Source organism: Stegastes partitus, unplaced genomic scaffold (assembly GCF_000690725.1).
Source record: "Stegastes partitus isolate 25-593 unplaced genomic scaffold, Stegastes_partitus-1.0.2 Scaffold101, whole genome shotgun sequence".
Classification (NCBI taxonomy): domain Eukaryota; kingdom Metazoa; phylum Chordata; class Actinopteri; family Pomacentridae; genus Stegastes; species Stegastes partitus.
In genome coordinates this window covers 811,572-825,058 of record NW_007577832.1, presented here as the reverse complement: position 1 = coordinate 825,058, position 13,487 = coordinate 811,572, and the positions used below count along the sequence as shown (strand labels likewise).

The following is a 13,487-nucleotide window of genomic DNA, read 5'->3' as shown; positions in this document are numbered from 1 at the left end:
GAAGTGCTGTAACAGAAACAGCTGCATCTTGGGTAAAAATTAGAAACTGAAGAGCTGTACTGATGCATATATATCATACTATACAGTCAAGATGTTAATTTCAATCAGGTTCACAACCTTTTGTCATCTGTCACCTCCTCTCTTCTAAATGCACGGTACAGTTATGCAAAAAATAACCCCTAAAATTTGTTTTTCATCCATACTTAACTGACTTTGAAGAGAAGATCAATTTGGCTGAATTGACTTAATACGTCACCTCTTTACTGTTAAACTGGTGTTAAATCATTACAATGTATTTTAGAAAACTGTCAAACTAAATTAAATATCTTACCTTATCAAGCAAATGTCAAGAAGAGTTTTTCCAGGGCTTAAAACAATCTAATCTTCCATCTTCCAAACAGTAATATCTACACATCCCTGCTGCAGAATTGTTATTACAAGCTCTCCTTGTGAAGTGGAAATTGAGACACCCTCAAATTAGTTATATGAATTTCATGACCACGCAACAGTCTCAGTCATTCATTTATTCATCCTTTAAATGGGGAAGACAAAGCTGTCAGCCAAGACACTGACAAAAAAAAAAAAGGTCTTAAGAGATTCTGTGGAATTAATGAAATGCAAATGTGCATTAATACAGAAACTCCCAACCCATGAAGCGATAACAATCGTTGTTTTGTGCCAAAGCAAATTCATTAGACTCAGTCCCTGTGCTTTATTATGTGTTAGTCGTGTTCCCCTGAAATTCTACTTGCAAAGCTTCACTCAAACTGTGCAATATCACACTCAGATAAATAAACATTAGGGACTGATTAGGGGATAGAATAAGGTTTTGGATTCCGATGTGACAAGCGTATTTATTAGAATTTGTCGTAGATTCATGTGAAAAAGGCCCCTGACCCATTTCAGAGCGTAAACACGAGTTTGACAAACACTAACGAGTGGATCTGAACATGCAGATATTGAAAGAACAGGAACCTGAACTAATCGACCGTGATGCCTCTGTGACTTTTATGCGTGGGTTTCCTGATTTATAATGCATGCAGAATGCAAGATACCCCGATATTGTGTGTTTGTATGAGTGTGTGTGTTAATGGAGCCGGTTCTAAATGCGGTGGTGGATGGAGCAGACTGGCTGGACATCCTTTTTAGCCACTTTCAAGACATTTCTGTTTTGAGACATACTGTGTGCGTGTATATGAGTCGTAGATGCATGAAAGACAGCATTACAGGTTTTTATTCAGTCAGCCAATGTCACATTAACATTAAACATGCCCTTTACTTCAGGAAAACTGTACAATACTGGACATTATAGTGGACCTACAGTTACCATAAAGTCACACTACGGATAATATCACCTCCTCCTGTATTAAATCATGTCAAAACCAGATTTTTTGTCATGTCTTTTTGTCACATTTTGCCACACCTCTGACTATAGCAGCAGCTTTATAGTTCAGTCACATTCATCAATCACCATGTGAGCCAGCACATTTTACGTTACGTGAGGACACGTGTCTAGAGGTTCACCTGATGGCAAGTCAAAGCAAATTGAGAACAGCCTGGTCCGGTCACACAGGCATCAACTGGAATCACCAATAACCGACTGATCAAGCACTGATCGGAGACTTACGATTGTAAACTCAACATTAAACAAAATCTTTTGTCGCTGCCTTAAGGACGGTTTTGTTCCTTGAGGGAATCACAGTTATTTATACCAACCAAAGGAGAGGAACCTTGAACAGCCTTCATTCTTTGGCACTCAAATGCACGCGCGCACACACACCATTCTCACGAGCACGTTTAGAAGCGATGACAACTTCCCGGCTGGAGTATGTAGGGCACTCAGACAGGTGCAGCACGAACAGCCTGAGATGAAGGACTGTTCACAAAGTAGTCATTTGAATTTATAAATATATTATTAGTGTATTTACAACATCATTTCTATCCAAAACAGCCTGAGAGCCGAGCAGTAAGGTGCAAAAAATAATTTTAAAAATCCCTTTAGTGCACCTGATAATCTTTCCTTTGGGTAGAGAGTCACCCACCTGCACAAATGTTGATTAAACTATTCCAAAATCCTATATTCTAGTAGAAAAACATCTGGTTCAACATAATCCTTACTGACACCCACACATGCGCATTAAAGTACACACAAGCACGGTCAGCTTCACCCTTATCCAAATAAAAATCAACAAGTAGCAGTAAACAGACTAACACATGCGCAGCAGAAAGCATAAACACGCAAAAGCAGACAGTGTAATGACTTAAAAACACAAAGGTCACAATGCAGCAGCAGAAGCAATAAACATTGATCTGTCTGACAATACTGACTCATCGGGGAGTTTCCCTTCGGGATCAGATATGCGCACTCCTGCACTCGAAACCAGGTGCAGACATAAATATAACATGTAGGTCCTTCTGTCCTTCGTCGTTAAAGCTGAGCACTGGGACGAAAACCACAGTAAAGATAAGAAGTTTGGACTAATCAAGCATCTTGTTATGACACCAACAATCATCCGGTCCAAATATTTATAAAGTAGTTATGTTAAACTATGCTGAGGTCCCACTCCACTTAGGCTGGCAAACACCCTTTGCAGAAAACTTCACCACATCGCTGCATAACGGCAGCGACGGTACAAATCAGGTTGAACACATGAGTGTATTCTAAGAGTTAAAACACATGCATAGCCATGTGTGACATTCGCAGCATCAGCTCAGCGGGAGGTCACCCACAGACCCTGAGCTTCTTGACTGTCGTGAGGTTCACTGCATATTTAAAAAAAAATAATAATAATTATGAAAAAAATTGTAATCGATATTTGCTACTGCCGTGCAGCTTAGTTTGGGTATCACAGTGATATGATACGTATTATGGTTTGAATTCAGGGGCTACCAACATCTTTTTATTCAGATTGCAATATATAAAGAAAGCTAAATATGAGGAGAAGAAAAAAGGAAAAAAAAAACACGGAGTCATGCTCTGAGAGGTATGTGCTTTTTTGCCAGTAAGCAATTTGCCATTCAAAACATAAAAAGCACAGATTTCGGCAGAACATAAATCACACTCATAAGGTGTATCTCGAACACAAAAGACCACAAGTCCAGCCAAGACACACACAGAACCGGTGAGCCGGCATTTGGCACTGATTGGACAGCAAAAAAGAAAAAACGGTCATGTGCACCAACTGCATATTCCACAGAACACGATTCGGCAGTTTGCAAAAGTAATAAGAAGAAGCTTCAGTAATCAATCAAAGTATCAGCATATGTGATCAAAAGACACGTCATGATCCAAACTTAAGATAATAAATAAAACAAAGTCAAATTTTACTCTCACTGAAAGTAACATTTCTGAGCAAATTACTAGCAGCAGGAATCCGATTTCCTACCATGTACACAAATGGTTCATATACTTATTGAACTAAGTCTTCTGAATTCCTCATTTTTCAGAGACCACAGCAGACAACACGTAAAACTCCCTATTAACGCATACTGTACACAAAAACACAGCTGTTAAGTTGACACCAAACCCCCGTACACACATGCAGTCAAGCTTCATGTCATGTGCGCTTCACTGAGTCACTAACAGCCAGTTTGAAGTCACAATTTCACTTCACAGCTGTGTGGAGACGAGAGCCGCAGCCACACTAAGTCACATTTCCTCTACTCACTGATCAGCTTGAAGTCCATTCTGTTGGAGTGCTTCATGGTTGCGAGCTACAGCTGGCCACTCTGCCTCCCACACTGACAGCTCAGTGCCGGGGTGACCGAGGTACACTTGTTCACATTTGAGCCGCCAGACCCGTCTCTCCTGCAGCTGCTCTCTCTCTCTCCTTCTCTCTCTCTCTCTTTGCTCGCTCTCTCTTCCTCTCACTCTCTCTCTCTCTCTCTCTCTGGCTATCTGTTCTACTTCTCTCCCCCCCTTTACTCCATTTAAGACTTGGACTCTCTCCAACTTGCACTTTGTCTTCTGCGCTCTTTCACTCACCTTGCTTCTCTGCCCGTCCTCCTAAACAGCAAGCAGTGGTTGCTCGCTGTCTCTCCACTACATTCACTATTCCTTCCTCCCTCCCTCTCCCTCTCTCTCTCTCAGACACTATCTCTGTCTCTCCCTATGTCTCCTGCCCACTCTTCACTGACACCACACATAGTTCACAGCCATGTGCTAGAGTTAGAGCAGCCAGACCATCCTCCTGCATAAACACACACTGCCATAATTCATGTGTCCATATTAACAGTCAGAAACAATTCTGTGCAACCACATGCCCCCAAACAATCTCCTCTCTGTCTCTCTGATTTTGTTTTATTATGCAGATAATAGTTCAATTCATTTCCCATTATGCAAGATGACTTCTTGTAAGGTGTTTACAACATAGTGCACTTCCCTAAAGTGTCTTTAACGATTCTATGAGGTAATGAAAATTAATAGATTAGTCATTTCTTATGACGAAATTATAAATGTCTTAGAATAATCACTGAAAAGTTGAATTATCTCAGGAGTTTAATTGTAAAGGGAAAAACAATCCCTTTCATCTATGGCAAACTGTGATGTGCACAGTTTTCTAGGAATAAATCACTTGATCTATTAAAAGAAAAAGATCAACAGAAGTACAGGAGAAACAGTTGTATGTATTATAAATTAAAGTATGTTGCTACTCAGTACTTTACATGTGGAGCTGGAGATAAACATCTAAATAGTTTCAATCATATAGTTAAAAGCTTCCATTCTTACTGCATGTGTGCATGTGTGTGTCATCAAATACAGATTATAAAACATTCAGATGAGTATATTTAGCAATAATGGCCACATAAACAATGTGCCTACTTGAAATCCTTGAGACTTCCTTTCACTTTGATTCCCCACCACAGTTGCTGTCAATAGGTCCTAAACGCTGCCGTGTAAAACAATGTACAATGCCTGACTGGGAGGAAGCGAGAGAAAGAAAGAAGGAAGAGAAAAGACCCACCAATAGTGAGCCAGAAGGATGGCAGCCTGTAACTGAGCTGCCCACTTCCTTTTCAGCGGTGCAGCACAGTAAATTGTGTTATAAAGGAAATGATCTCAAGAAAATCACTTAAAACAACCCCCGTTTAACAGCTGACATAAATACGGCTAAATCCCAGCGGTCTTCGGTGGATTGTTGTTTCGTATTTAAATGACTGCTGTGCGTGCTTCAGGAGTAAAGGAGGTGAAGAAACAAACATTTAATGCCAGACATCTGCCATCCAAAGAGCGACGCCTACTCAACAGACCTAAAGGATCAATCATTCTATAATTATAATGCAATCTGTTGTATATGTATTGTGTATGTATATGTGTTCCTTTAACTGCCTTAAGTCTTATTGTGCAATTGTGTACTTGTCGTTTCTTCAGTTTTGATTTGCTGCTTAAAGTTGGAATAGCTAAATTGATCGTTTGTGTTGTTTCGGGTTTTTTTTTTCTTTTTCTTTTTTTTTTTTTTACAGCTTGCTACTTTAACCCATTGCTTGTTTCCCAGTTTCAATACTGCAAGCAATAACCTAATAAATGTATGGGTGGATGTGACGACCATGATGATTTGGCTTCTTCTAGGACAGCAACTCAGGATGGGTTTTATACATTTTGCACAAAACAAGGACGGTTGATTTTGTCCTTACTTCATTACACTAGAAGCACATTAGGAAGGGATCTTTTCATGAAGAGAGGAATGATTACAGCCAGATACAACAGTTTCAGTCGTCATATAAGCACCTGACTCCTGGTTTAAGTTTAAGTTTTTTAAGTCTTTAAAAAAAAAAAAAATGCACAGAGAAACACACAGTCACATAAACAATTTCCCTGAGGTTTGCACCAAAGGGATCAATAAAGTTCTATTCTATTCTATTCTAAATGGACTTGCCCATGCCATATCCATAGATTATCATAAGTTTTTTCACACATATCAGTTAAAACGACTCCTGTCATAGCCTCAAACATGAGCAGTGTTTGAGCTGACACGGGCTGGACAGATGTCAGGCTTCAAACATTTCACTAAGACAAGCTCCACAAAACATAACAACTGCTTGTAATTATCACCATGTTCAGCAATGATTTATGGCCTCTCTGTTTCTTGGTGTATCTACACGTGTTCAAGCAGCACACACCACCTTGCCCTTGTCTTCCACAGCTGACAGGTTTTTTTGTTTTTGTAGCACCAGTATTAGTATTTATGGGGGTCAGTAGTTTCCTAACGACAAAAGCCTGCCACACTGACCCGGACATGTGCCACCTCAACTTGTAAAATAGAATTTATCATCCTCAATATGTTCCTCCTGACCTGCCTCTAACATCCAATGATTGATGCTACAAAAGACACGTCATTCACGTCACAGAATTCAGCGAAATGCTTTCAGTTCACTATGGTGACACGTAGAGAAGGCTTCGAAAAGCATTCCACCTCTCAACACTCACAGTAAAACTCTAAGAATACACCAAGGCCAGTTAGACAATTATGCTGGTCATCCTTTAAAGCGTTTGTAGCAGAGCCAGCAGCTGAGTTTTGCTATGCTTCATCTAAAATCCACACCGAACAGACTTAATACAGCAGAAACAACACACAAACCTACTGCGTTTACAGAAAAGGAACGGTGATGTTCTCTCATAATCCTGATCTTGATCATCTGTGATTTTATTAAAGCACTGCGTTGAAAATTAAATAAAACCATCGCTTATTTCTAAATAAGCTACACTGTACAGAAAATGCTGCCACAAGCACCTCTATTGTTTGTAACAAAGACTTAAACATAGAAATCTGCCTAAACAACCTGTGGTATGCAATTGCCATCAGAAAGACTTTTATTAGAGTATAAAGCAACTCCTGTAACGTAAGAATAATGAAAAATAACTTGCACCTAGCAGTACAATATTAAAAAATTGTTATTATTTTACATGAGCAGTGAAAAAAGTCGCTGAGAGTAGCTGGCAGGGGAAAAGGTAACTAACTTACAGCTCTGAGAATACGGTTTAAAAATAAGAGCAAGTTAAATCAGGTTTTCTGTTTCTTTCTTTTCTTTGCGAGACACACAACACAAAGGTCTTTCTTTGGAGGTAACACCCTTACCAGATAGGATAGCCGTTGATTCCCAGGAAAGGGGAACCTCTTCAACAGATAGTGAATCAGTGCTCTTAAAGCTCTATGACTGTTTGAAACCCATGATTGACTAAGATGCCGGATAGACAATAGACAATATCATAGAGGCTGTATATGGATATTTATTATTTGAGAGTGATGGAAAAGTATGCAGGGTTTTGTTTAATTGTACACTGAATTACATAACTACGATCCGGAAAAAAGAAAATTTCAAACTAATGCTTAAAGATTAGGAGCAGATTGTTACACTGAAACACTGAACAACACCAAAAATGGTAGGAAAGCAATATCCACACCAACACCATCCAAGTTTGAAACTTAAGTCAGACCTCGCCAAAGCTTCGGGATAATGAAATGTCTTTTATGACATCAGATAATTACTTTAACCTTACAGAGAATGTCTCCTGAAAACCTGTGCTGCACGAAAATGTTACTTGGAGCAGTCTGTGCCTCACTCGAGGTATATTTGATTAACTAAAGCCAGTTGGCACTTTCCAAATCAGCAAAGCATTCCTTCTTTTTTGTCTAATTAGTTTATCGTAGCTTTTGAAACAACAGTATGGGTGTCTGTTATATTATCACAGCCGGAGTGAGACACTGCTCTCTGGCACACAGACTGTTTCCTAGTGTGTAAAAAGCCAAAATGTATAGCTTCTCAAAACACAAAAATGCGGGTTTAAGTCCTAGAATATAGTGTTAAGACGTACTGTTCAGTATCTGGGTTGCTTTGGTACTGGGTTACAAAGGCAGCGAAAGTTAGACAGTGAGCCTCTCATGCTATGTGTGTACCAAATCCTAGTCCTGCCAAGACTTCTAAGCTGCTATGTGTGCGCGTGTCCAGCTCAATTCAGTTTCCTGCAACACCCATTAGAACAGAACACGGTGTCATGTTAAAGATATGCACCCCGTGTGTGCCTGTGTGTGTTTGCATATGAGTGTTTGTTGCCTCAACAAGCGAGACTGGCAAAAACGAAAGCTTTGCTATTAAAATGATTGATAATATAACAAGTCACCGAGAAACGCGCGCGGAAACCTAAGTTTTTGTGTTGCCTGTGTGCGCATCTGAGCGTGTGTCTCCTTGATCCTGCCAGAGACAGCCTGTCCCCTGGCTCGCTGCCAGTGGAAATTAATGTCAGGATCGGCTTACGTTTAAGTCATACGTAACATCATTGTAGAGAAGGTGGACAGACAGTTACCAGCTGAGCAAGCGATCAACAAGCGGACTGGCTGGACGATGAAGTCATGTGGAGAGAGAGAGCGAGAGTGAAGGAAAGAGGTGAAATACCATATGCATGATGAGATATTGTTTATTTTCATGTCTCATTGGGGAGATGTGTTTTACAGTTCACTTTTATATGTCTTTCTAGCTGCTGCGCTGTACAACAGAAAACAAGAATACATTTGCAAGTGCTTGTTATGTAGAAAACGCCAACATAAATAAAGGTATATCACTCCCGAGCTTTAAAGACGAGCATGTTTGAAGTGCATATAGCCTCTTTTCAGATGCTTAGATATAACCTGAAGTGTGTGCATGAGTGTTGTGTGGAACCTGTGATGTCAGGAGGCTTTTTCTTCTACCTTACACCACTTGAGCATCCTGTGTAAATGAGTGGCTAAATTAAAGTGAGAAAGAGAAAGGAGTGCATGAGGAGGGAGAGAGGACAGCAAAGGATATAAAGAGAAAAGGGAAGAAGGGAAGGACAACCACTGGGATCAACTACAGACCCCAAATGACCCAGATCCCGCTGTGGGTAAGGAACCATGTGGGAAAAGAGCAGAGAGTAAGAGAAAGAGTAGACCACAGGGGAACAGTGGGAACCTTGTCTACATAGAATCAAACAAAAGTCCCTGTTTTAGTTGTCATCCAGTTTCTGCACCTCTGTTTTATCACCTTATGAGCACACATAAGTGCTAATTATCACACTATATGTTTAAGCTGCATTACAAACTATTACTGGAGCGTTACTATTATCAGCAATAAAGTTGTTGGATAAACAACTAAATGCCATCTAGGTAGAACTGATGACATGAAGTTCATCCACAAAGGTTTTGCACATTTAAACACACTATTAAATGAAACCTTTGACACCCACCTTTCAGTACAGCGTGGCCGTTGGGGCACTGGGGCAAAGGGCAGGGTAAAGAAGACCGGGCACCAAGAGCGGCTGTGGCCTCCAGCAGTGCGCCGCTCAGCAGGGAACAAGCCGACGTCCTCTGGCCACAAGCACGATGAAACCTGGAAACAAATTAATCATCAGAACGTCTAATGTTAGGTTGGAACATCGTATGGCATCTGCAGTCTGTTCAGTCTAAGTATACGCAACTATCATCTACGTAATAGCTATAACATACTACAACAAAGGGTTTATGCTGACTTTAGAAATGTTTCAAACATTCAACATGTGGAGTCACTGCAGAGAAATTGGAACATTTGAGATTTGATAACATGCAGGTTTAAAAACTTGCTGGTCTGGTACAAATTAACAACGTAAAAAAACTGTAGCCACCTTCAGGTGTGCAACTTCAAATTAGCTGCATAATCAGTTCATCTGCCAGGTATTCTCTCATCTATTCATTTTTTGATCAATGAAGAGCAAGAAAACAATCACAAATGTTCTATAGCGGCACAGTGATGCCACTAAATTACCTGTTTTGTTTAACCAGAAGTCTAAGATGTTCAGTTAACTTCTTTCGTGTCTGTTTTTTAAAGCAATAAACCAGTCTTTTTTTATTTTTACCACCAATATGTCTTATAAAGTAAGAACTTTTTTTTTTTAACCTCACCCTTTATGATTGTCTAATGTCTAACAAAAATAACTAAAATAACAAATGCATCCCCCAGACTCCCACAACATATTTTGGTACCAATCTGTTGACTTAGTATAAAATTAGTGGAGATATTTCACATGACTGGAAAAACTACATCAGATGAAAATGTAGTCAGACCTGCGTGGATGAGAAGGATGACAACCCCAGGGACGAAAGCAGGAGCTGAGATCGGGTCTGGCTGGGTTGGTGCTGATGACGTTTACAGGCCAGAGAGGCTCCCTGAGACAGAGACATCCAGGGCGAGACAACAGGAGCTTCTTGGCAGGATGAATCAGGTTGAGTTCCTCTCTGTCCTCGTCATAGTTGTTAACCTGTCAAAGAAGCCATTGACAAATAGGTCACTTGATGGGAACCAAAACTGGAAACACTTGAGTTTGAAAGGATGATCTTACGATTGTCAATCAAAATCACCAAGCAGCCACAACATTAAAACCACCTGCCGAATACTGTGTAGGTCCCCTTTTGTGCAGCCAGAACAGCTCTGAATAGTCGGGGCAGGGACACAGGACCTCTGGGGGTGTCCTGTGGTGTCTGCAACCAGAACAGGGGCAGCAGCTGAGGATTGTGTGGTGGCAATTTCATGGATTGGATTGATCAGACTGGGATGTCTGAAGGCCGGGTCAATGCTTTTGGCTCTTTGTTGTGCCTGTCGAGGTATTCCTGAGGAGTTTTTGCTGGGTGGCAGGGTGCAGGACCCTGCTGAGGGAGGCCACGGCCTTCTAGGAGTGCTGTTGCAATCGGGGGGGGGAGTGCTTGGTCTGCAACACTGTTTTGGTGGGTGTCCAATATCATCCACAAGAATGTCAGGACCAAAGGGTTCCCAGTAGAACATTTTTGTGTTAAGAGACCTGCCAGTGGTTTTAATGTTATGGCTGAACAGTGTACACTCATCTACAGTTTTTGTTTAAATACAATAAAAACAGAATAAATAAGAGAAAAACAACATGTTGCTGCAATTTTCAACCAACAAGATTTTCTACAAACAGCCTCTACACCATCAGACTAATGTGAATGATGACACACACGCAGTCGGCTCGGCTTTGAATAAATGTTAAATTCATATAAAAATAGGTTCAACTTTATCTGCAAAGTGCCCACAGTAACAGTGGAACACTCCTAATACAGTGTAAAGTGCTGAAGCCAATCGTCATCGCCAACCTTGAAGCAAGCATTAACAGAATAACTGAGATGAAAAAAAATTCCCTTCATCCGGTGTCGTTTCACCTTTCAGACCATTATATAACGTTTGAATCAGAGGTCATTGTCATCAGCTCCTCTGCTGTGGCCGTTCACAGAAGCAATTTCCTCTCGAAAGAACAGAAATCAAAGCGTGAAAAGAACGAATTAGCAGAGACAAACTCCGCCGAGGCACAAAAACAGACAGGAAGAAAGGTGTAAGAAGGTTCCGAACACAGTGAGGCAGACACAGTCGGGCTGTAGGTACAGAGAGAGGCTGAATAATAGGGAGACAGAGGAAAGAAAGTAGGAGGCAGCAGACAAAGGTAAAGACGGAACGAAGAGAAATCAGCAAGGAGCCTTAACTGAGTGAACATTTTGACCTTTAGGAAGAAGAAAAAAAACCCTCCCACTCTTTCAGTTCACACTCTTCTTGGAATTAAATCCATCTAACATAAAAGGAAACACTTATCCAAAACGATTGGCTTCTCCCCTGTCCTCGACTGAACCTGCAGATGGGCTCCTCTGGCACAAATTTCAGAGAAAAGCCATTAAGGCCGCATTTTGTGGTACTGTAAGTGGGCACTTATGCCTTCAGTGGGGACGGAGATTACAAAATCGGACAAAATCAATAATGGTGACAGAGTGCGAAATGAGCGCGATACAATTTAATGAGGAAATACTGCTCGAGTGTAATCACCAGTAACATGGTCTATCTGCACTGCTTCATAATAGCAGTAGGGAAAAAGGTGAGTGAAAGGTATATTCCTCTGATTTCTCATATTGAGTACATGTTTGTATTAAACACTGATTGTCAATTCTGTGACATAAAAAGCACACAAACATGCCTAGTATATATAGTACACAGCCAACTAGTTGTGGGATGGGTTTCCTGCGTGGGGTGTAGCCGAGCTGTTGTCAGATCTGGGCCATCCCCCGGGAAAGGAGACATACCAGGCTGCACGTTTAAAAAGGGAGTGAGTCACACAAAGTAAGGGGGTTACGCACAAAAAAAACAGACATACAGACACACACACCTCCTTGTTTCTCAGTAAGTAGTTAAACATGAGATGATATGTAATGACCCTCATTACAAAAACAAGCTTATTACAAAAAGGTCCAGCTTTCATTGGGAAATTAAAGAAAAAAAATAACTCAGATTAAACATATTTGGACTAAGAGCTCATCAGAATGTTTTTTTTTTGCATTTTCTTCCCAGAACTTTCACTATCTATCTAACACTGCTCGTTAAAGAGTTTTCTCTCCTGGCATTTACAGATTGTGCATATCCACTGCACAGACATGAAGTCTGCTGCACTAACAGTGGAGTTTTCAACATTCAGTATGGACCTAAAAGCAAATAAAATGACCTGGGTTTAACATAGCCCTCATGCCTTTCAGTATCTTTTTGCATTTAGATGGGGATAGTTTTGTTAATTAGAATCGTCTCTTATTACTAATAACCATTCATGGGTACAGATAATTGTGTGCTAGTTAACGCTGCATAAACACTTCGGGAGCAAAGCAACAGAAGAAGCTGCAAACAGTGCGAAACAAGAAATAATACAGAATTTGTGTTTGTGTCAATGAACTGTTTAGAGCCATGTTCAATCAATCTTTTAAGAGTTTCGAGCACAACTGGTGAAATTTGTGAGAATTTGCTGCTTCTGTTGGTCTTATATAAACTTCCTCAGTCTCATGATAAACTAAATATGTCAAAGATTTTGGATCTTTGTTCAAAAAATTATATTTGATGAAATCACCAGGATGTGGCCTTATTTTCACTAGAAAGAGACTTATTCATATTTTCCTGTCCTGTTAAAGTTCTGGCAGTAAAAGAACACTATTACTGAAACCAGAGATGACCACGGTCAAAATCAGGGCCCAGTAAAGCCAGTACAAACACATATTCAACTGAAGTTAATGACGGTTGACATTTTGTACTCTGTAAAGATGGGTTAAGATAAGTTCCTGTGATATTGAATGACAAGTACCGAATGTTTCCTCTGGGATTTCTATCACTCCTGTCTGCAGCAGAATGAGGAAAGAACAAAACTCAAAGACTGATCAATTGCTCAAAGGTCTAACAGCTCTTTAAGAGAGAAAAGCCAGTTTAATGTATTTGGTGGTAACCACATGGGGCCAGTTTTGTTTTCTAATCAATCTACATACTTAAAGTTCTTCTCCTGCAATACTTCCTGCTACTTTACTTCAACTTTAATACATGTACAGTTTGAAAGAGGTGAGTAATGAAGCAAGAGAAACTGGGCATGAGAGTGTAAAGGTGCGTAAAAGTGAACTCGACTCCAAAGGGAATGTGGTGCTGCCGCTGATGGACACGGAGCAGCTGTCTTCACACAAACAAACAACCTCATT

The 13,487-nt window shown here is 40.4% G+C and overlaps 1 protein-coding gene across 1 annotated transcript in view; it reads right to left on the bottom strand.

Annotated features, from left to right (window-relative positions):
* Positions 1-13,487, bottom strand: part of plce1 (phospholipase C, epsilon 1) — an 89,963-nt gene that overhangs the window by 38,355 nt on the left and 38,121 nt on the right. The window contains exons 6-7 of the mRNA XM_008277589.1: positions 10,053-10,246; positions 9,200-9,342 (exon numbers count right to left, since the gene is read on the bottom strand). Of these exons, the coding sequence (XP_008275811.1) occupies positions 9,200-9,342; positions 10,053-10,246 (337 nt within the window). The remainder of the gene's footprint in view (positions 1-9,199; positions 9,343-10,052; positions 10,247-13,487) is intronic.